At 35.6% G+C, this 25214-nt stretch overlaps 1 protein-coding gene across 10 annotated transcripts in view; it reads left to right on the forward strand.

Moving 5' to 3' along the window:
• Positions 1-25214, forward strand: part of Dmd (dystrophin, muscular dystrophy) — a 2390387-nt gene that overhangs the window by 1955004 nt on the left and 410169 nt on the right. For 9 of the 10 annotated variants that reach the window (XM_006527768.3, XM_017318377.1, XM_017318376.1 and 6 more), the window contains 2 exons: positions 3915-4087; positions 12252-12408. In XM_006527768.3, coding sequence (XP_006527831.1) covers positions 3915-4087; positions 12252-12408 — 330 coding nt within the window. Of the gene's footprint in view, positions 1-3018; positions 3240-3914; positions 4088-12251; positions 12409-25214 lie in introns of those variants that run through there. The other variant, XM_006527773.2, reaches the window with a different exon arrangement.

Raw genomic sequence — 25214 nt, forward strand, 5'->3', positions numbered from 1 at the left:
CAAACAACAGCAACAAAAACTAAAAACAAAACAGCACAGGTGTAGTGCCTGTGACTTGAGTGAGCTTTTCTTGTTAGCCCAGAAATAAAACTAAAATTGATTACCGACTAAGAATCCCACTGACTTTCTTTACAAAGCTGTTGTTCTATGCTCCCTAAGTCTAATACACACCTAAGACCAATGATCTCCTGGTAGCTTTATGCAAATAGATATATGTTCCAGCTGAACTGCTGTATTGGTGTTTCCTTCTCACCTACAACTCACACTGCCTGTTGGTGATGAAAATCTCCATTATAACCTTGAAAGGAGAGCTCTGTGACCCTTACCAATACTTACTTCAGGTTCAGTCCTCCACCTTGACATTTTTGGCAAAAGCCATCCCAAAGAAATATAGCAAAACTATGTTTATGCTGATGTTTTAGGTCATTGCTTGATGTAACTAATTGTCCCCATGGTCCTGTAAACAAAAAGATGAATCACTGGGAGAATTTCTTCTCTGACAACAGAAGTATTTTATAGGTGGTCCTGTATGTCCTCTTTCAAAATGAAAAATCTAGTCAGAGTTTAATTTTTCACTCAGAACAAGTGATCTATGTTAGTAAATGTTTTGTATGTTTTTTAAATAAAAATTATTGTTATTTTAAATGCTCTTGTCTTTCTCCATTAGTTTTCTTTGTGTAGCTTCAATAGCTACTGCATATTGCACCTAGTATCCATACCTAATATTCAGTATGTTACTGTAAATGGCCTAAAATCTGAAGAAAACTAAATCAATTTCCTAGTTTTAAATTTTAATATATATATATATATGTCTTTAAGCATGACATTTAAACTTCTGTCATCTACGACAAATAGAAAAAAGTAGATGTAGCTCACTAGGGATCAGTGCTAAAAGGCAATGACCAGGTTGGAAGATTCAAAAGATCTTTGTTATGCTACACTACCATCATGACATAGAAAACTGACATAAAACTTACCTGCCAGTGCCCACACACTTCATCTGTGTGCCTTTCTAAAAGGAAAAGTTTTGATCCTAGTATATGAGATTTAGCAAGAACTCCTCATCAATATTTAGTCAGTAGAATAAATGAATTAAGAGAAAAATACACACTCGGTTTTAAAATTAAAGACAGAACTGTCACTTGCATTCCTCCTATTTTTCCCATGATGCCAAGACTAAACAAATAATTGGTACTTAGATGAATAGTTGCTTATTCACTTTGTGCTCTTTTCTTTGCTAGTGAGACAACAAAGATTTTTATATTCAGTAGAAAGGAAAGGAAGAAAATTAACACATTAATGAATCAGCATTCTATTTGCACCTCAGAGGTCCTCTCTTATTCAGTAAAGTGTTGATCACTTCATGCTGCACATGAGCTTAAAGAACTAGAAATTAGGGCTGAGTTTTTGCTATCAGGGCAAGGTAGGAAAATTCAAATATGTGATGATTTATATGAATAGGATGTTTGAACGTATATTCTATTGTTTAAATTATATTCTGGGATTGGGGATGTATCTCAGTGGTTGTAGAGCCCTTACATGTGTCATTTCTTCAGAATCACCCCAATTCCAGAGAGAGGAGAGGAGAGGGGGGGAGGGGAGGGGAGGGGAGGGGAGGGGAGGGGAGGGGAGGGGAGGGGAGGAGAGGAGAGGAGAGGAGAGGAGAGGACAAGACAAGACAAGACAAGACAAGACAAGTGAAGAGGAGGAAGGATGTAGGGACAGAGAGAAAGAGAAAGAAAGAGAGAAAGAGAGAGACACAGAGAGAATATCAGTTACATTTCCTGAATATTTCCATATTTATTTTTGTTTGTCTGAATATATCTTCTGGAAAGAAATGTTAGGTTGTGTACAAACAAAGACTATAAAAGTAACATGAGGGAGACACGTGAGGGAATGCTCCCAAAGTTAAATCTGATTTTCTATCCTGAATTATTGAGATAATTAGCTCACCTTTCTCCTTTTCTAAAGAAATGGTAAATTAGGTGTATCCTATATACTTAAAAATGACAAAGCAAAGATCTGGGTGTAGTGCTACATATATGTACTAAAATTTCAAACACTGAGACAGGGAGATCATGAGACCTAACCTAACCTGGATAACATAGTAGAATCCTGTGGGGGTGTGTGGGATGGTGTGTGTGTGTGTAGGGGGGTGTTGGGCATGATATTGGTGGTGTACCCTAGTGTCCCAGAGAGACAGAAAGAAAAAGAAGAAAATCCTGGAAATGATACCTATCTGATTAAATTCCATGCTGCAGGAAACTCATGAATAATTTTCTACTATATTTTCTGATTTTGAAATCCAGCTATAACCTCTTGAAAAAGCCCCAAGTTTTGTGGGGTAGGGATAGATGCTCTTCCATCTGTTTTATTATTGTCTTTCCTTTAGTGTCTGAGGTCATCCCATCTGGATTCCCCTTCCAGTATTCAGAGTCCATCAGGCCTACTTTGGCTGCCAAAAATAGTGACAAGCAACATTCATTGTCCTTCTACCTTGCACACAAACTTCTGCATTTAAAGTGACTGTGGCTGGAAACATGAGCCACTTCTTCAAGATTACTAACACGTTATTGCTGCCACCTTTCCTCTTATTTTAGCAGAGTCATTTAATTCAGTTTTAGAAAGAGTAAGAGACAGAGGGGAGGGAAGGAATTTTTTTTCAGTCACACAGATCAATTCAATTTGTCGGAGCTTCAGAATGAATTTTTAAATTTGTTGAACAGAAGCATACAAGTCTCTAAGAGCAAGTAAAAGAATGTACAAAGCCTCCATTCATTGTGTAGGCAGAATGGAATGCTGGTACCCGGCAGCTCTCTAAGGAATGTTCCGTTGGCTTTGACTGTTCTGCTGGAAACAAGGAGGGAACCACATATATAAAATGAATTTATAATGTCTCTGCCTTATTATGGCAAAGTGATAAGAAAAGTTGGCTGTTTAATATAAACTGTCAGTTGCATATTCCAGGCCTCTATTCTTTGAGGTCCCTCCCACATCCACACGCCTGGCGACTATTAAAGCAGGGAGTACAAAGTGACCAGTTATGATTATTGACTGTCCAGGCTATGCTCTTAAACTCATTCTGTGAACTCATTCTTACAGAATGTAAGCAAAGTTAGCATTTTAAAGCAGGGCCCATTCGGTTTCTGGGTTTTCTTAGGTTTGCTATGCAACAGGATCAGTGCTGTAGTCCCCGGTTCAAGCTGAAAATGTTGCACAGGAAGACATATCATGTAAAGGTATTATGATTTTTTTATCTGTGTCTATACAAACAGAACTTAATGTCATAACTCTTGTCATAACCCTTACCAAGGTCCTATGGACTCTTTACCTGTCAAGTCTGAAAATATGATGGTATTTTAAATGGGAATGCTTAGTAATCATTGTTTGATGTTGATGTATCTATGATGCCATAGTACCAAGGTGAACTGCTGTCCGTTTTCAAGAAGATGCTCTTGTCTCATTGAGTCCCATTAACGTGCTGGCTTTGGGCAAAGTACAACATTGTTTGTGCATTTCTTCATGCTCTTATGGTCACAATCAATATAATAGATTAATACATTCATTGAAAATATAACTTGAGTTGTTGCAGTGAAATGATTACCACCGATATCTACTTTACCACATCATTTTATTTCATAAAGCATATATGTGTATATCAGAATATTTTATACATGGGCTAGATAACTTAAATTATAAAATGTGCTATCTGTATATTAATTCTATTATATAATTATAATAACTTGGCAAGGCAGGACACCAAAAACATTATTCAGGACATATTTTCTTGTTAGTTGCCAAGATAGAATTTCTTTGAACTAATAATTTTTTTTTTTTTTTAGTTCTTCAAATTCACATTCCCAGCAAGTCTCTTTGTTTGGTAATTCTGAATGTGTTTTATTGCTTTCTGGTAGGATCTCCAAGGAGAAATTGAAACTCACACAGATATCTATCACAATCTTGATGAAAATGGCCAAAAAATCCTGAGATCCCTGGAAGGTTCGGATGAAGCACCCCTGTTACAAAGACGTTTGGATAACATGAATTTCAAGTGGAGTGAACTTCAGAAAAAGTCTCTCAACATTAGGTAGGCAATGATCATGGTGGGAAGGGGTGGGTATCCAGATATGAATAAAGATGGCAAAATTCTCCTAATTTTTCTAGCACGGGTAGCTAATATCTCACATGTAAACCATCCCATTTTAAAATGATTTACTTTATTTAAAATAAATGAATCATTCATTTGCTTGGAATGGAGATGATACTTGCAGGTTCAGTTTAGATTAAAATGGGATTGGTTTATAACCACAGGAGAGACATATATTAAGACAGAGTAAATTTTAAAAAGGAGCACTGAGATCCTGATTTCAGAGTTCTCTCTTGGTGTATCATAGTGTCATACAAAAAGCAATAAAATTAGTGAATATTTGTTATGGAATTTTCTCTTTGGCATCTCTAAATGTATAACCAAAGGAGATTCTTTTAAAGCAGGACACAATATAACCAACAATTTAAAGACACACTCTCCGGAATTTGTGCAGCTAAGAAGATTATAGCCATTTATTGTCACTTGATATCTCTTAGATTTTGTTGAAGTCCATTCTCTGGAGGGTCACTGAACTTTTAGATTTTGCACTTACCTTTCTCCTCTGCCAAATCAGCTTGTTTGAAAAGTGAATGGATGCACCTTGCATCATTGCTAAAGAAGGAAAAGGGGAAGCTCAGAATCCTTGTACAGCTGATATAGGTCTATAGAGGGACAAAGGAGCTGAGAGGGTCTCTACTGAGCCCGGTGTTACCGAAGAAGCTGCGAAATGTGGGAAGGAAAAGCAAGCTCCATGCTTTCTGAGTAATTGTTTTTTCCTAATCCAATAATTTTTAAACATGTTTGTGCTTTCATCAGTGCATATAGAAGGAGTGGTTGTAAAGATCGGTAGAAAGGACAAATGAACTCAATAGTTAGAAAAGAAGGTATTCAATAGTGGGAGTATTTACTACTCTGAGTTAGTCTGATCATTTAAAAAAAATATCTTTCCCTCCTTCTTTATAGTTCTCCTAAATTGTCTGCAATTTCATCATACATCCCTCATAAGGAAGATGAAGACCTGAAATTTATTAACTTGAAAGCAGTTTTGTAAAAAAAAAAAAAAAACAAAAACAAAAAAAAAACAACAAAAACAAAACAAAACAAAAAAAAAAAAACCCTATCCACTATGAAACAATGATAATGCTAGCAAGTAACAGAGGGTATGTGTATGTCCCATCTATTGCTGTAAGCATTTAATAGTGTTTGACTCATGTGATGTTATCAGCATCCATGAGAGGTAGATTTCATTCATATACTGTCTTAGCCTTTGGAAAAAATGGGGGCAGAGAGGTTAAATGGGTTTCCAAAAGTGACTCAGTTAACAAGTGGCATGTTCAAGACCTATTCACAGTGAATTTAACTTCATCATATGAGCATTTAGTCATCAGAGTATTCTGAAGGGTTGAATAAAGAAGGAAATTTTCACAAATAAAATCATCATGATTGAAAATGTTGGATTGAGAAACAGATTTCAAAGAACAGAAAGGCTTTATGTATGCAAAGCTTTCCTCAAGTTTGCACCCTAGCCTCTGAGAATCTAATCTTCATCTCAGAGCTATCCCCATATTTTTTTTAAATCTATGTGTTCGTGATGAGTTGGTGGCAACAATAGAATATTGCATTCTAATTATAGAGAGGATCTATTAGTTCTCTACAATTTAAACGTCTAAGAGCAGTTCAAGAGTGTAATGACCTCGGCCACATTTGTAACATCTGTCCTTAAAAATAATAAAATATGAACTGAAAATGTTTTGATGAGTAAGGAAAAGAACATGATTCCCCTATTGCAGGAAAGAAAAAGAAAAGAGGCTATTGTTGCAGAAGTCTCTTGATGCCTTCCTCTCCTTTATGTGAATATGATGAAATAATAGAATTGAAAGTATCAAACAGGATGTCAGCAAAATATGGCCTCTTCATTTTCAGAAATTTCCCATATGCCAACTACTGCCGTTTAATTGTTACTGTGATTAATCAAGTAGAAAACAGTTACCTTAGCTTATGGAAGATGCTGTGAATTATAAAATTTGAATATTCTGATGAATGGTTTGAGCTTTTAAATAGATCTCTGCAATAATCTAGAATATATTATAAGTTCTCAATTATAAGAAGCAAGGAATTCTTTACATCTACATATTTTAGTTTATCTTGACACTTGACTGAAGTAGAGGTATCACTCATTCCATAGCAGTAGCACAGCAAAGGTAGATATTATAAAATAAAATAAGGAGCACTAGGGTGATTGCCCATTGAAATATTTTTCATATTGAATGTCACTGCAATTTTTAAAAATGTTTCAAAATATCCTGAGAAAACAACCCTGTTTCTATAGATTATAGCACATTATATACTCAAAAATGTATGGTGTTCATTGTTTTGTGAGAGCATCAGAAATCATTCATGTATTTCAGAAAATGAAAGCAACAGTTGTGCAAAAATATTCTACATAGAACACAAATATTGCTCCTTAGTTCAAAATTTTTGATCATGTACATATATATTACTCATCCATTTGTTTGCTAACCTCTTCTCTTCTTTTGTTCCTCTTATGATCCACTCCCATCCTGTATCTTTCTCACCAAGCAACATTCTAGTTCTTCTACAACAAGGAGTTCTGAGCAACTATATTTTGCTTTCCAATGCAGTTTGATTTCTAGCAGTTTTCTGTAACTTGTGAGAGATGCAGTATGGACACATACTGCTTGGTTCTCATGTTTGGAACACAATTTCTCTTATTCCTTGAAATTTGACTCAAATTCTCTACTTGTATTTTCTATTCTGGCTGTTTTTCACCAGTTCTTCCCAAAACCACTAGAATTTACACTTGAAGGACTAAGTATATGGACTAAGTATATGGTAGAGTGCTTGTCTGATATGAATAAGATCTTTGGCTCAACCCACAACACAAACACAGACATACACAAGTACACACACACATACACAATACACCAATTTTCTTTAGGTATCCATAAGTTGTTTCATGTTTGTCACCTTCCACTAAATTAAATAAAAGATGTTTAAAGTCAAAATAAGTCTAAAAGAATAGTCTTTCTACACCAGAGTTGTTCTCTCTTCTAAATCTTTTACCATGTAACATGTAATCTTGAGCTAATTGCTTAAGTGCTTTAATGCTATGCAACTCTAAAATTCTGAGATAATGCATTTTCAATCCAGAAACATCACTGTGTGTGTGTTGTGTGTCCATGCTCACATATGTGTATTCACCTATGTCTGTGCATATACATCCATGATTGCAAGAGGCTAGAGGTCAATGACAGTGTCTTCCTCAGTTGCCATCTAATTTTTTGACTCAGATTATCTCATTAAACCGTAAGTGCATCAATTTGGCTAGAATGTATGGCCAATAAACTCAGGGACCCACCTGTCTCTGCTTCCCTGGGCCAGGGATTACAGATATATACCACAATGCCTGGCTTAATGTGGATGCTAGGGATGCAAAGGTTCCCAAACTTGTTCAGCAAGCAGTTGATAACTTTGTTCCTCTACCCAGCAAATTGATTTTTATATTTGCATGGCACTGATTTATATTTAAAACATGCTATTAAAATAAATAGAATGCCTTTGAGGAAAAAGTGGTTGAAATTATACAGTACAAACTTACTGTTTCATTCAAGAAAAGTGAATTATCTCTTCCGTACACGTTATCATATCACAACAAGATAGACTAGTAAGCAAACATCAGTAATAACTCAGTTCCATAGCAAAGTAAAGATGGAAATCAAATAATATCTTTACTTACATCTAGAAATGTGTATGTATGCTTACATATACAGAATGAGAACTGAAACTTCAACAGGAGGATGATTAATGAAGGCAAGTATTTTTCATGCTAAAATAGCCCATATCCACAACCCTTCACTTTGACTTTAAAACTACTAAAATTTTCAGAAGTGGTCAAGAGAATTTTTTTGACAGAAGCAGTATTTATGAAGATTTGTTTAATCTGTATTCAGATAAAACATTGGATATATGTTTTAGTATGAGGGTTAGTCAATATGTTATTGATAAGACTTCAGAAAATTTGTATTTTATATTTTTCATGCTTGGTGGATAAAAACATGTAAAAAAAAACTGTATGAATTTCGCGTTTGCTAAAGTTTGCACATTAGTTTAAGAGACAGGAACACGACCAAATTCTTCAGTAAGAATAAATCTCTTGGTATTAGCAGTTAGAACTGGGGGTTTTATTTTTCTATAGTGGAGAACAAAAAGAGCAAAAGGAAGAAGAGTCATCTACTTTTGAGGGGGAATAAAAGCAACTTGGACACTGAGCATCTCTGACCTTTCTCTTACTCTTGGAATGTTAATTATGTTGGAAGTTGGAGTTCAAGGCCCAACTAGGAGGGAAAAAAGGTTTACTTCTCTTTGAGTTTAATTCTCTGTCTTTATTTAAAGCCCCACAGCTCCCACTTTATTTCTGTAGTTCTTTATTATTTCTGCATCTGTACTGTTTCTTTCTGTCGACTTAAGTGCCTCTGTATTACACAGAGGCACCCAGGATGCACTAGCTTTATAAAGGAAGTCAAAGTGAAAAATGAATTCAATAGAGCACAATTTGCTTTAAGAATTGTGTTTTTCAGAGTAAAGTTTTATTAAGGATTTCAAACTAGGCATCAACCAAATCGCATTTGAAATATCTGTATCTAGAGAAATAGCAACCACTTTATCATCTGTATAATTCTTAGAATCCTGTCTCTGAAGAGTTCTGTAAATATCAAGCAGTAAATCCCTGTACACCGAAAAGTTCTGTATTTTACCCAAACCTTATAATTTGTGGAAAAATTTTCAAAGATCAGCACTTGTCTTTTTAGAGGTGAATAGTCCCCATGCTCTTCTCTTCAGTAATAAAGATGAATAATAGAGAATGGATAGATGCTAACTGGGCCTCTTCAAATCATGTCTTTTGTTTTGTATTCAGTGGATAGGGATAGATAAAGTGCACTTGACCATTCAGAAGTTAGTTTTCCCTAGAATGTATAAAACCAGGATGCTTAAAGGTTTTTTCTTATTAAGGGTGACTTGTAATTCTCAATTCCCAAATGTAAATATGGCCATATAACACATGTGGCTCAGCAGCTGTCTTTAGACCTCTAGTCATGCTTTTCCCCTCAATTACAAAACAGGGTATTTGGTTAAGGTGAGTTGAATTCATCTTAATCCTAGCATCCTTTGCAGAAAAATTAAAATAAAATAAAGACGGAAAGTGAGCAGCAGCTACAAATCTTTATTTTCAGGAGATGGCTTGCCAAACACACAAACAGACTGATTGTTCAGAAGTGTTTGATACTAAAGGTACAATAAGCAGCTGCTTCCAACATATAAACTACAAATATCTTAGAAATTGTTCAAAAGCTCAATATGCTAAAGGAAAGTACTATACAATGTAATACAGTTTCCTAATATTTAGATTACCTTCAGATCATGCCAAGTAGATGCAACCTTTTTCCTAGACCCATATAGCATTAAAGAACTCAAAGTAAATACATTATGGAATTATTTCTGAGATGTGAAGGCTCAGCTGAAAAGCTGGGAAGGCACTCCTTAAAATCACTTAGATTTTGGAAGGAAAGACTGGAGATCTGATTTCAGATGAGTTATCCTAAACACTTGTGTACACTGAAATTTGAGAATTACAGCTTAGAATTATTTTAAATTAGGTATGATTTTCTGACTAATTCATCTCGAACCCACTCCTCAGTTCCTTCCCTTTTGCCTTCATGTCCCATTTACTGGAGGGAAAATGGGGGTCATTATTAACTATTATTATTAACTATTATTGTTATTAGCTATTAGATGCATAGTTAAGATGAGCAAGGAGTGGTACTGCACCCCTCTCCTCCCAGCACTCAGAAAGCAGAGGCAGTCAGATCTCTATGAGTTCAAAGCTGGCCTGATTTATACAAAGAGACCTAAACAAGAAGGCTGAAAACTAAGACACTGGGTCTTTTAAATATCAAACATTTTAAATTAAGAAATTCCATACCTTAAGACATATCCTGTCACCCAGATCCTGGATTTTCTCTTGGAATGTTCTATTATGTTAATTTGCTTTAACTACAAAGTAAATGGAAGACAGGCATTGGGCATCTTTATCTCCTTTTCTTTTCCCCATCGCAACCCAATACCTCCTACGACTTAAATATGTATTGAACCCATGTCTTTGCTGCTGTTGACTGCTATTCCACATGTCTCTATCTGCATGCCTGTCAAAATGTCCTGCTTGATTGCTTCTTTCCCCTTCCATGCAGCCAAGCTCTGAATGTCAAACATCGTAGAGAATCCTGTGAGCAGTACTCACTATACTCTTTAAATAGCTAAAATATTGAATTGGGAATTCTCAGTTAGGCTTCACAGAGGAAAATGATGACTCTAGATGAAAGAAGAAACAGAAAAATAAAGAATTGACCTCTATACCATATACAATCTGCATCTATATAGTGGTTTCATAGCATGATACATGGTTAATTAATTATATAATAATACTATTAAAGAGTTGAGCTCTTTAATTTCTCTCACAAGTAGTAAAAGTCTACATTTTTAACATAGTTGCATCATGTATTAAATAATTAACATTCTTACATATTAGAAAAGTACAAAGATGAAAGGAAATATTGCAAATCTATCCCTGAAAGAAAACCTGGTTGTCAATCCAGAAATTTCCATGCATAGTTTAAGCATGTGCTTACAAAGGTACACCTATCTACTCACAAACCTATCACCTATCTTTCACAAAATGAAAAAAATTGTACTTTCTTTTGGAACACACTTTTTATTTGTCCATATGCATTAAAATCTGCCTAGGCCACCATACTAAATATTGCACAGCGTTTCAATGTATGGCATTATCTTAATAGATGTGATGAAGTCCTTATCACTGAATATTTGTGGGTTTTTAGTTTATCACAATCATAAACAATCCTTCAAATTAATACTTTCTTCCTATAACTTTGTGGTTTTTTTTTCAGTTGCTTTCTTCATATTCCTTGAATTGAACATTTCTTTGCACCTTTTAAAGATTTTTATGTCTTCATTAGAGTATCTTTCAGAAAATTTGAGACAATTTAATTTCAGTATTAAGTACATAATCTAGTAATTCTAAGTCCAGAAGGAGAGTTATATTGGAAATGTCAGGCTAAGTTACTGAATAGACAGGGGAAATGTTCTTCTACCTGGGTGCTTTACATTGTATTTCTTGGCAGCCCTGGAGACCTTAGTGTATTTATGTTACAGGCAGCATTAATTTTTATGAATTCATTAGTGCTTGCTGATAAAATGTAAATGATTCATCATGGTTGCAGATTGACCTGAGGATAAAGCACTGTAACTTTCCCCTTTGTTTTCTGGATGATGATTTATTTTATTCATTTACTTTCTCCTCCTCAAATGAAATGTGGGCTTTATAGCACAGATCATTCATTTGTATATTCTTACACAGCTTCTAAGGATTAACATGTCCTAAATACAGCTGATGGGAGAGCACTCACTCTCCTTCCTAAATTATTCATGTTTGGGGGAAGCTTTCTGACAAATGTCTGATTTTTCTCTTCCACTGAGTTGTTATCTCCATACCTTTTACACGAAGGAAATAATGCAAAAATGTTGGAACTTAAAAATCAAATCCCAGGTGCAAAGGAAGCAAGAGGGGCAGAGGGACAAGGGAAACATATGGGAAGCAGAGTAAAAGGAACAGATAGCATATGGAAGGAGTCAAAGGAAAAGGCTGCCCAGGGTGGGAGAAACTGAAAAGCTGAAATGCAGGGAGAGACCTTTCCATTTCACAAAGCAGAAAGAATTCCAGTATGAGTCATATGAAAACTAAGGGGTTTTATTAGTCACTGGTTATAAGTCTTTTTCTACTCATAACACAAAAACTCACTGACAAAAACAGGATGGTAAAGCATTTGGTTCCAGTGTGGAGACCATGTCAAAAGTCTCAGAATTCTGCACGTGGAAAGAAACATATGCATGAATGTGGCCTTTCCTCAAAATTGTCAAGAGAACAGCCCCACCCCATTTCATGACTCCCCAAATCGGGTAGATTTTTATTGATAGGTGTGTATTATGGCAATATCCAAACAATGCAATGGAAGACTCATTAATTACACTTGTAGCTATTCTGACACCATTTGCTTCTGTTAATTTTCAGGTCCCATTTGGAAGCAAGTTCTGACCAGTGGAAGCGTTTGCATCTTTCTCTTCAGGAACTTCTTGTTTGGCTACAGCTGAAAGATGATGAACTGAGCCGTCAGGCACCCATCGGTGGTGATTTCCCAGCAGTTCAGAAGCAGAATGATATACATAGGGTAGGATGCTTTAGAGACTAATAATTTATACATAGTAAGCATTAAATGACTATTTTAAAATTGTTTTTGATTAAAAATTAAATGGAGTGAAATATTTTTACTCCTTTTATCCAATGGTTAATTATAAATAATCCACACCCATTTTATTTTAAATGTCAAAAATCTGCATTAGTCATATCCCTTTTGTCTATTTTTAAACACTTCTTATCATGGAACATATTGAATATTTATAAAAGTAGACAGAATATTATAAAAAACATTCATGTGCTTTCCAAGATATCAACAATCCTCAATTCATGGACAGTCTTATTTCTTCTATGCCTCTATTCATTCCATTGTCGTTTTGAAGTAAATCTCAGTCATGTTCCATTTATTCTTAAATATATTTGGAAGTATCTCAAAAAAGAAAGGCTTGCTCTTTGTAAGTAAATACAGTAGTATTATAATACTATAAAATATCATATCAAATATTCATATTCGTTTTTCTCACATGTAATATTTTTTAAGTTTTCAGTTGTATTTAAATAATCAAAATGAGATCCATGCATTGCACTTAGTTAGCTTTTTATATTACAATTTTATCATTTCTCCCTTACCTTTCTTCCCTCCAAACCTTCTCATATACCCCTCCTTTCTCTCTCAATCTCATGGCCTATTTTTCATTACTTTTTCATACATATAATCTGTCCAGTCTGTATAATGTAACTCGTATATGTGTTTTTAGATATGACCATAACGTATGAGGTAACCAATTGGCATATTCCTCTCTGGACAAGACTTTTGCTTCCATTCTTAGCATTTTTTTTTTAATTTCCTGTAGTTCTTTGTGTAGGGTTGAAGCCTTGTGGGATTTCTTCTGTCCCTTTTGGCATGTTTATTGTTCTTGCTCAGCTCATGTTTAGGCATTCATATTAATGGCATTTAATGGATGTAGCTTCTAATATTACTAGTTGATACAATATCACTGAAAACTCCCTGATTCTCTGACTCTTACAATCGTCCTACCCATCTTCCTTGGGGGTTTCTGATCCTTACATTTTGGACTGTTTTGTTGATTTGTCTACTGGGAGAGCTCCACGACTCTGCATTTCGATCAGTAGTTGTTTTCTGTCATTGTCTTAGTCTGTTACTAAGAGAAAGTCTCTTGGGAATGAGTGAGAATTACACTTATCTGTGGGTGTAAGGATAGATGTTTAGATTGTTGTTAGGGATTATGCTGGTCTAGTAAACTGGTGAATGTAGTTTCTCCTCCACAATCCATGACTTCACTAGCCCTGGGCAGTTGTCTAGGTTTCCAGCACCAAGTATGGTTCCCTCTTGTTTAACAATTCTTAATTTCAATTGGAGAGCTATAAGTTATTGCCAAGGCATATATGCCACTATCGTACCCTTAAGGTTATGGAGCAATGTTGGCCTTTGTGATTCATAGGTGCCATAACTGGATATGACTGTTGGATATTTCCCTGATTTGGAAGATTGCTTTTCTAGTCCTCAGGGAGGAGGCCTTCTGGAGAGTTTCAGGTTAGGGGGTCTCTGGGCCCTCTTTGTGAAGTGCATAGCTTGCTCCTTCAGCAATAGGGACATACCTTCCATTCATGCAGATGGGCAGCCAAGGGCAATAGCAATAACTTGTAGGTTGTGAGAGTCTCTTGGACAACCCTGACTATGCTGGCTAGTTTTATAACTGCACACAAGCTAGAGTCACTGGAGAATAAGGAGTCTGCCTGCTGAGAAAATGTCTCCATAAGATTAAGCTGTAGGCAACCCCGTAGGGCATTTTCTTAATTAGTGATTAAATCAGAAAGGCCTGGCCCATCATGGGTAGGACCATCCCTGGGCTGATGGCCCTGGGTTCTATAAGAAAGCAGGCTGAATAAGCCATGGAGAGCAAGCCACTAAGCAGCACCCCTCTGTGACCTCTGCATCAGCTCCTGACTCCATGTACCTGCCCTGCTTTAATTCCTGTCCTAACTTCCTTCAGTGACTATAGTATGGAAGTATAAACCAAATAAACCATTTTCTCCTGACTTGGTTTGGCAAGGGTATTTTATCACAGCAATCCTAACTGGGACATGGACCAAAACTCAAAAGACGGTTTCTTGTTTCTGATACTGACATTTTTGATAGGTGTTCTGTCTTTGGGAAGGAGAATTATCAACTCCAATTCATTTCTTAGATTCCTCTCCTCACCGTTTTTATACCATTTATATAAGATTAACAAGATAACTGTCTTTCTAATGTTGAGTATAATGAGTCATTTCTCCCCTAGCATCCTTCACCATTGACCAATTGTTTGTTTTGGTTTGGTTTTGTTGTTGTTCTCTCTCTCTCTCTCTCTCTCTCTCTCTCTCTCTCTCTCTCTCTCATTTCTGTCTTCTCAAGAAGTTTCTGAATGGGAAAGGCAGAGATTTTGTTTTCTTCACTTTTCAAAACTATATAGCTTACTGGAGTATAAGATGCATAATAGATACTGATAATTGTTTTGTTTCAAATGGCAATATAAGGTCCAAGAACAGAAATGCACAGTGAGACAAAATAAATTACAATCAAATGAAAAAACCCTGTTAAATGGTAAACTTTTATATATTCAGTCTCTAAAAGAAATATCTCACTGGAGACTCAGCCAATGGTAGCATCTTAAAGAAAGGTCAAACAAGGGCTTATATTATTCCAGAGAAAAGGACACAGCAGTTTACAAAAGGGAAAAAATATGAAGGCACAGAGGTCTTTGAAAAATAATTCTAAGAATGGTTTCTGTTTCTTAAGCTACTTCTTTTTATGTAATTCAAATTACTAAATTTTTATAACAAGTTTAAATGTAATACTGCTGCATTTTTATGTGTCCTAATTTGGAGTAGTCCAATATTGATATATATGTTTAACATTCATTGAGAAAAATGAACATTTTGTTGTTTTAAAAATGTTTTAAAACAATATATTTAGATTATATTCTCTCCCATTCCCTAAGCCCTCTTAGATTCTTTTCACCTCCCTCCCAACCCAAATTCATGGTTTTGCTCTATCTCAAAAAAAGAATTAAGCAAAATCCCCTCAATAATCAATACACACTATAAAAACATGACAATACCAAAACAAAACCAAAAGGTAGACAAGGAAAAAATGGGATTCTCTCTCTCTCTCTCTCTCTCTCTCTCTCTCTCTCTCTCTCTCTCTCTCTCTGTATGTGTGTGTGTGTGTGTGTGTGTGTGTGTGTGTGTGTGTGTGTGTGTGTTGTGTGTGTGTGTGTGTGTGGTGTTGGTCATCTCTTCTAGGGCATGGGGCCTTCCATGGATGTTGTATGATATGCTCAATGTCACTCCATTGGAGAAAATTGATTTCACTTTCCCAGCAGGTATCAATTGCAAGTATTTTCTTTGATACGGTAGGGTGTTTTGTCTTCCCTTATCAGTGCTGTGATTCTGTCTTGTTTGATCCTGTGCAGGTCTTGCATATATTGCCACAGAACTTGCAAGTTCCTGTGTGTACCAAACTGTTATGTCTGGAAGATTCTACTTCCTTTGAATCATCCACTACCTCTGGCTCTTAATATCTTCACCTTCCTCTTCTGCCAGAGAAGCATAAGCATTGTAAATATAACTCTTTGTATGATACAATAGAGACTTAACTTGTGAAAAAAGATATAATTTTATTATAGCTGGGAAGCTAAAGAGAATGGAATGTTGGAAAAGTACACACAGAGTAAATAAATACAGATTGTGACTACTATTTTGTCCAACAGGAGAAAGATGGGGAAATTGGTCAACAGAACTGCCATGATCCCCTTTTCTAACATTTTGTTATAACTACTTATTTCCTGTCCCTGACTACTTGATCTGATAGCTTACTAATTGTTCAAGTGTTTGTACTTAAATTCTCAGTCTCCATTCAGAAAAATCATGTGTTGAGAAGACAGAGTTGGTAACATTAAATGTAACATGTGCTTGAGTAATTGATCATTCAGATGCATGCCTATGGGCTTTATCCCAGTTGTAATGTCACATTTGCTGTCAGTTCCTCTATTCTCCCATGTTTCCCTTCCTTCAACTGTTACTCACATTCAATCACCATACATTTGAATAACTAAGCACCCTCTGGTAAAGTGTGTTTAGTTGCTTTGACAAACAGTTTTATTTGTGATTTTGCCTAATGCACAACTGAGCTTCTCTTCTATCTTTATGGTGGTAGATATCACAAAACATTGCCCTTTCTCAAGGAATCTGTCACTCCTAGGTATTGATGAAAGCTCAGTTTTATAGCCAGTTTTACTCTGCAGTGGCTCTTTCAGAGGGATACTACAAAGACTTACTCAGCAGTGACACACTTGCTGCCTGGACAGAAAGAATAAAGGAAGATTCTTTGAAGCCGGGTTTTCTGTCAGAACATCAGAACTCAGAAGGAGCAAAAGGAAATGTAGTCAGTATAAAACTCCATTAAATGTACTCAATAGTATGTTTTGAATTTTACTTTTGTTTGCCTTCCGTGTTTCCAGGATCAGATTTTTCGGGATCTTTATTAGATTAGTGATTCAATTGCTGTTTATATGACTGCTAGGCTGGGTATCAAGATGGATCACTTGGAGTCATAAATTCAATTTTCATATTTTTCACTGTCACTTTTAAAAATCATCTCCTTTATTATTGGTGGTAAACTATTAACACCCTTGATGAGTGCTTTTGACAGGAACCTGTTTTAGGATTTCTATTGCTGTGATAAAACACAATGTCCAAAAGCAACTTGTAGAGTAATAAGTTTTATTTCAGCCTACAGCTTAAAGTCCACTATCCAAGGAAATCTAGGCAGGAGCCTGGAAGGAGGAACTGATGCCATGGAGGCCACGAAGGAGTAAGCTTACTGGCTTGCTACTCCTGGTTTGCTCATCCTACCTTCTTTTTTTATTACTTTTTTATTAGATATTTTCTTCACTTACATTTCAAATGCTATCCTCTTTCCTAGTTTCTTCCCCGAAAGTCATCCTACCTTCTTATATCACCCAGGACCAGCAACCTAAAGGTGGCACTATCCACAGTGAGTTGGGCCTTCCCTCATTGGCCACGAATCAAAATAAATGCATTATATGTATGCATAGTGCCTGCAGAGAGATCAGAAAGAATAACAGATCCTCTGGAATAGGAGTTAGGGATGGTTATGAACTCCATGTGGGTGCTGGGAACTGAACCCAGGTCTTCTGCAAGAGCAGCAAGTGCTCTTAACCACTGAGCCATCTCTCCAACCCAACAGGACAACAACAGGGCTGGTCTTATAGATCCAAAACTACAGGATATCCATGACACAGGGCAACAAGAGGATATCTGACATGGATACCAGTGAGGTTCCAGTATTGATAGAGTACCAAGAGCCAGGGGCCTCAGAACACACCAATGATTCATTGCAATGTACATTTCCAAGTAAAGAAGTTTGGACAAAAGGGCATACTGTAGGACACATTTTGACACACAACAGCCTCCAAAATGGGATTTTTTTCTTCCTCTGTTAGTTGTAGCTTGAAAAGGTGGAGGGTGGGTATGAGGGGAGGGCCAGATGAGTTCATGATGTAAAACTCACAAAGAACCAATAAATAGTTTTAAAGAAAGAAAATGCATTATAAGCTTGCCTACAGGCAGGCTGCTCTTGTGGAAGCTTTTTTTTTTTTTTTTTTTTTTTAACTGAGTTTCCCTCTTCCAAAATGGCTCAAGTTTTTGTGAGGTTGATATACAACTAGGCAGTACAGAGCCTGTATGTAACCCATTAAAATACCAAAAGTTGAAACTATGATGAAATACATAGTTCATTTTAATATTATTTTGTCTAAAGATGCTTAAATTTGGTGAGATTATATTTTTTATTATCTTTAGAGTAACCACACAATTTCATAACCTAATCAATTCTCCGTTGCTGTGATAAGAGGTCTATGACTTTACAGTAGGTGGAATGCCAAGATGTTCCACACAAGTTGTTGGGAACTGCTGTTTTACTTCTCAAAGTAATTTTCTTACCCGCGAGAGTAGATCTGTGTTCCCCAAACCAGCTGGGCAGCATAACAACTCTAAGTGTATGGCTCTGAAGTCTAATTAATAAAATAATGCTCCATATGTGGTGAAATGTTATAAATAATTAAAACTCAAATGTGCCTTAGCAAATACAAACTGACCAATTTTATATCTTTGGAATATATTATCTTGGCTTTTACAATTACTAATTACTTGCCTCACTAGACTGACTCGTTTTCAATTAGTGTGTATTATTCTGGCCCAGATATAGTTTTTAAAGCTGACCTCCTTTGTTTTACTTGAGCAGCCACTAAAATGATATTTATTACTTGTCTACTTCTGTGATTAACCTAGAGAGAGTCTTAAAGCAAACCATAATGGGGAACATCCAAAGAGGGCTGCAATAAACCAGGAGCTTATTTAAGTCCTATCTTTGTATCCCCGATCCAAATGGAGATTAGATCTTGATTATAAAAACACTGTAGGTAATGGCTTTTTGTTTGAACTTTTACTAATGAAACTATTTGCTCTTAGGGTTTTCATCTTTCAATTTAAAAATCTGTATAATCCCTTCCCTGGAGACCATTAAGGACACCTTCAAAGCTTCCTGAGTTTTTTCTGGTTACAATTTAGGTGGAAGTAATCAATACATACATTATTAAAACAGTGGACAGAAAGCCATTATTGCCAGGATGCTGTTGACAAATGAAAGGCTTAAATAAAGTAGTTTACTTGTTCATTTGTCAGGTCATATATTATACATGTTCAATTTATTAAGATGCCACCACAAAGTGAGGCCAAGGATTAGAAATTCAATAAAATATCCCCAAATCACATAGTAGATTTTACATTTATTTAGGTTAATTCTATTATCAATGCTGGGCTACTTAATTCAGCTTCATTTTCGTATATGTCTTAGCTTGACAAGTTCTCTGTGGTTTCTTTCTACAGAAATAGAAAACGTCTTTTGGAATGGTATGGTCTGAGTTACTTCTGTGTTATTAAATACAGTCTTTCCCCTTACCTCTAAAAAACAACAAAAGATTGGAAGACGATGATTTATTTCAGCATACAATAATCTGGCCTCTTGGAGGTCTAAGTATTTTCATTTTCCTTCAAAGTTCATTTTTGTTATGTCTGTTTTAAGATGTCTTAGTAGCTATGCTGCAGAAGTTAGATATCTTTGTACCTATTCTTTATTACTAATAGAGGAAGCTTTGTTTAAATGTGATATTCTATGCAGTCATACATGAAGATGCTGAATAGAAGAAACTTCACACTTATTTTTAGAATTGCATTTCTAGGCATTTGAGGAAATCTTCTTCAAACTAGCTATATCATCAAAATGTAAGAATGCAGCCATCTAAGAATTGCTGCTTTTCTTAAATGACTATAAGAAGATGGAATGTGAATAATATACAAATTGATTTCACCACCCAAGTCTCTTTCCTACTTTGTCAAATTATTTTGATAGCTTGGCAAATTCTCTTACGTATAATACTTGTATAGCATTTTATCTTTACATAGATCATTTCATTACATATGAACCTCCAAACTTTTTCTGTGCTAATTTACTCCACCAAATATATTGTAGAAAATTTACTCCCCCAAATATATTGGAGAAAATAAATATATTATCATTGCTATCTGTATAAGAGCTCAATGATTCTTTGAGAAACTTCTTATTGAGCATCTTCTACATACCAGGGGTCAGAGATACAAAATTGAATCATGAGTCCCAACCCCCATGTACAACAAAATGTAGTGAGAGATAAATACATGAAGCCAATAAATTAATGTATAAAATAATATCAGGTATTAATAAGTACTATAAAGTTAAATTCAAGTAGAAGTAGAGAAAATGAGGATATAATGTTTTATTAAAGATCTGAATTAGTAAATTAAGTTAGTTTGGAGAAAGGGGAGAGGATACTGAACAAAGCAAGTATCAGTTTCAGAAACCCACATGAAATAAACAGATTTGGAGGATTCATAATGAAATGAACAGTCTTTATTATGCAGCATAAACAGGAGCATGAAGCTCTGCTGGTTATAGAATGAAACAAGAGCCATCTAATCAGGATTTGGAGGAGGATTTTATTCTTCATATAGTGACCCATCACTCACTGAAGGGATCTATAGTGGTATGATAGGACCCTATTTGTCTATTTTAGGTTAATTAGCTACATTTTGGATCCTTAGCAGGAGAAAGGTGATGATAAAGTCATCTAGAGAAGACATAATAATAGCTTGAGCTAGAAGAAAAATAATAAATCTGGTAAAAAGTTATTCTATTTGAGATATATTGCAATGGTTGACCTGATAAAATATATTTTGAGTGGGATATGGAATGGAGAAAGACTCAGATCCCTGTGCCTTGAACAAATAGCAGGCAGACAGCAGTACTTATGTAGGTGACTGTAAATAGGAAATGAGTTTGTTTTAAGATATATGGTTGAGGCAAATCAGGGGTTCGATTTCTGGCTTCTGTTACAAGACAGGATGTACTAGCTAGTTTTGACATTTGACACTCCTGGAGTTATCATAGAGAAATGAGCTTCAGTTGAGGAAATGCCTCCATGAGATACAACTGGAAAGCATTTTCTCAATTAGTGATCAAGGGGGAAAGGCCGCTTGTGGGTGGTGCCATCTCTGGGCTGGTAGTCTTGAGTTCTATAAGAGAGCAGGCTAAGCAAACCGGTAAAGAATATCCCTCCATGGCCTCTGCATCAGCTCCTGCTCCCTGACCTGCTTGAGTTCCAGTCCTGACTTCCTTGGTGATGAACAGCAGTATGGAAGTGTAAGCCAAATAAACCCTTTCTTCCCAAACTTGCTTCTTGGTCATGATGTTTGTGCAAGAATAGAAACCTTGACTAAGACACAGGAAAAATGAAATAATTCAGAACTTCTCTTCTTATATATGGCAATCTCAATTTTTGAATGACTCATTAAGAATAAATGTAGACTAATTTGTAATGTGTTTTTCTAAAAATCCATTTATTTACTATCAATGCCAAAATTCAGAGTTTAGGCTCAATGATTGAAAACTAAATACTCTAAATGGCTATAGGAACAGATTAGATTTTCCCCAGTGATTTCTCAAGGTCAAGTCAAAACATAACAACTCTGTGGTCAGTGGGAAATAACTTCCCAGTGGTTTTTGGAAATAGCCCAGCCTAGGGATTGAAGTCAAACAGCTGTTCAAGATGTTGTGTGGGCACTAATCCATTCCTCAGTAATATCAAAGACCTGTGAGGAGTCCAACCTTTATTCTATTCCATATTCTTGATTTCAGAAGACAAAACTTTTGTTTTAAAAGGTTTCCATGAAAATAAATATGAACAAGATGTTTCTGAGGAAAAGAAAACATTTCCCAATAAAAAGCCAGAAATGTTTTTAAAGCAAAAATTTTTTTAAAAAATCATTTCTGTCTTGAAACATAACTATTTGTGTTCAGTTTTGATTCAAATTTATTTAGATAGCTTTCCAAATAAATCCAATGGTTCATATTATTTGCTGTCTTAAACAATAGCTAGGTTTATCAGACCCTTTGATTTTGACCTTCAGTTTTATTCAAAGGTGAAATAAAACTAAGATGCAGCTTTTTCCACCTTATTTCAAGATTGTTGCATAGCCATACTCAAAGAACCTGGATCATAGAATCACAAAGCTGAACGCAGTTAGCAGATGTTAGGGGAACTGTTACTCACAAGGTAAAACTTAAGTTATGAAAGGTGAGTAAATTAATAATTCTAGTGCCTGCCCTTCGATTTTTGTTAAAGGGTAGATCTAATGTTAAGCATTCTTGTCATAGTTTTAGAAAGATTACGCTGACCGTTTTAGCCCACAAGCCTGTTTTCATAACTTCTTTATTGTTAGTTGGTTGGTTGGTTCAAGTGAACATTAAAGAAACATACAGTCTTCATGATTTTTGTTCCTTTTTTCTGTCTTTCTTATTTTATGAACATGTATAAAATGTATTTAGATACTGGGCACCAGCCTGCCACGTGCCACAGTTATTCACCTTTTCTGTTTTCCAAGATCTAGATTTTAAATTATTTGAGACTTGATTAACTATAAGTCACCATTTGGTAAAATATTTCATATGTATTTGGTACTCAACATAGTGAGTGTCCTTTTCATGAAGATGGCACAATGTGTTCAGCAACTCTTAAACACAAATTTAATTCACAAAATTAATTACCAGCAAGGTAAAAATAATAAGTATGGGAACTAGAGCAATAAATAGGATGGCAACACTATTAACTGCTGATCAAATTATAGATAGGATTATCTTAATATCCATGCTTATATATGTTCCATAACCACTTATATTAATTACTTTTCTGTTGATGTGATGAAATATTCTATGTTGGCAAGGCAATTTATGGAAGAAAGTTTGTTTTGGACTAACAATTCCAGAAGGTCCATGGTGGCAGAGTGGAAGTAGCAGACAGCAGTTGTCTGAAGCAACAGCTGAGAGCTCACATATTGAACTATAAACAAGAAGCATAGAGAGGCCTAACTCTAAATGGTACAAGTGTTTTGAAACCTCAAAGGCTGTCACCACCACTACCCTCATGATATACACCTCCAGCAAAGCCACACCTTCTAACTCTCCCCAAGTAGCCACCAACCTAAGATCGAGTATTCAAACTTTTGAAGCTCATGGGAGTCAACTCATTCAAACTATGATGTCATTTGTTAAATGAGTAAAACCACCATCAAATCATTCTAAATGTTAATTGCCGGTCTCATATTCACTTATTTACCTAAGGTCATAAAGTGGATAAAAAGTCTCCAAACCATGGTTCTAAAAAGAAGACATTGGAATGTTTAAAGATAAATATCTCCTTTTAATATACTACTATGTTAGCTAGAGGAATATACTACTATGTTAGCTAGAGGAATCACATACCTCTAAGCCCAGCATTCAGGAGCCACAAGATGGAGAACTACCACTGTTTATCCCAGAGTAGCAGGAAGGAAGGAAGGAAGGAAGGAAGGAAGGAAGGAAGGAAGGAAGGAAGGAAGGAAGGGAGAGAAGGAGAGAGGGAGGGAGGGAGGGAAGCAAGCAAGAAAAAGAAAGCATGGAAAGAAAGAAGGTGAGAAGGAAGGACAAAGAAAATTGAATAGAGTTTACTAGGGCCACTGAAAATTACACCCAATATCTCAAAATTTTCAGAGATCTTTGGAACTTGAGCACATGAACAAGTTCAGAATAAGTTCTGATTTCTCCAAATTCAATGCACTATTTTTAATTGTCTAATGATTCATTATGAATCATTATTATTCATATTATATGAGGATTTTGCCTGCAGGCCTGTTAACTTTCCATGTAAATCAAGAACACACACACGCACACCAATTGCATTCCCTAATTGTATAACTGTATAGTCTCTTTTTTAGTCTAGCAATATTTATTGACGATCTAATATGTGCCAAATCATAGCTATAATTTTATCAGTCTGTGTCGTGTTAGTTAGCCAACTTGACAACTCTCAAGTAAAGATGAGAAATCTCTGGGAGATTTAAGGACCTTTACTAGATAGCTGGGGCAAGTTCTGCCCCAAAGCCAGAACTCAGGACTCAGGAGCAGCTGCTACTTCAAAACATAGTGCATTGTAAGGTGATTCTTACAAGTTCTGCTGCTGACTGAGGAGATGGTGTAGTCAGATTGCATTCAGAATAACACTAATAAGACACTTAAACTTTAATAGAAATGTAGATAAAATTTAGCTCCAGGAAAATTGCAAAACATCTGAAACATTTGCATGAATTAGTAAAAATGTTTTACTAATTCATTAAATTTTTCATATATTTTGATCATATTTACTCTCTATTTAATTCCTTCAACTATCTGTCTTCCTTTAAATGATATATAAAATCCAATTGTTGTCCCCTATATATTCCTTCCTCACTGTAAGACTATCCAGTGAAGCATCATCAACCTAGAACTACAACCTTAACAAAAATTGACTCCCTCCTCCAGAAGCCATCAACTGTCCATAGCTCCTAATGGTGGGGGCTTATAAATTTCTTCCTACACCACACTAGAATTTTGATTGGCTTTATCTTGTGCAAGCAACCAGAGATGTTGTGGGTTCACAAGTATAGCAAACTTGTCATGTATAGAAGAAACTATTTGAATTCACTTCTCCATGGCCTCTGTTTCTTATAATCTTTCTACCCCATCATTTGCCATGGTTCTTGTGTATTTGTGTAAGAGTGATGTAGATATCCCATTTTCGGATGAGAATTGACACTTGTTTTCTATACCTTGACCAGTCAGAGATTTTTACTTTAACTACTATCCACATTACAAAAATTATAATAAAGTCTAAAAACTGTAGTAATCTGTAGTTATAGATTTGCAAACCTAGAGGGCAGTTTGTTACTATGTCCATTTGGTAGAATATTACTAAGTTTTCCCTTAGGGCCTTTAAGATCCCTAAGCATGGATTCTTGGTCAGATTTACAGTACTAATAATGAGTTTCCTCCTGTGAAGCTGGCCCTAAATCTAAGTAGAAAATGGTTAATTGTTTACCTGCATAACATTTGAACCACTATTGTAACCACAATGTACAATAGTGTATCATGTCATACTAGCCATTATTGGAGTTGAGTATTCATATTTAAGATAAGAGTGGAGATGATGTTACCCCAGAATCCAACATAGCACCTTCCAGTTCTATGAAAGCTAACCAACAGAGAAAAAGCCATACATGCAGGTTTGTACCACAGCCATATTCTTTTTGTCACTATGTTTCTTTTGTATAATTTGAGGTCAAGTATTGTGAAACCTCCACTATCGCTTA

Source organism: Mus musculus, chromosome X (genome assembly GCF_000001635.26).
Source record: "Mus musculus strain C57BL/6J chromosome X, GRCm38.p6 C57BL/6J".
Taxonomy (NCBI): domain Eukaryota; kingdom Metazoa; phylum Chordata; class Mammalia; order Rodentia; family Muridae; genus Mus; species Mus musculus.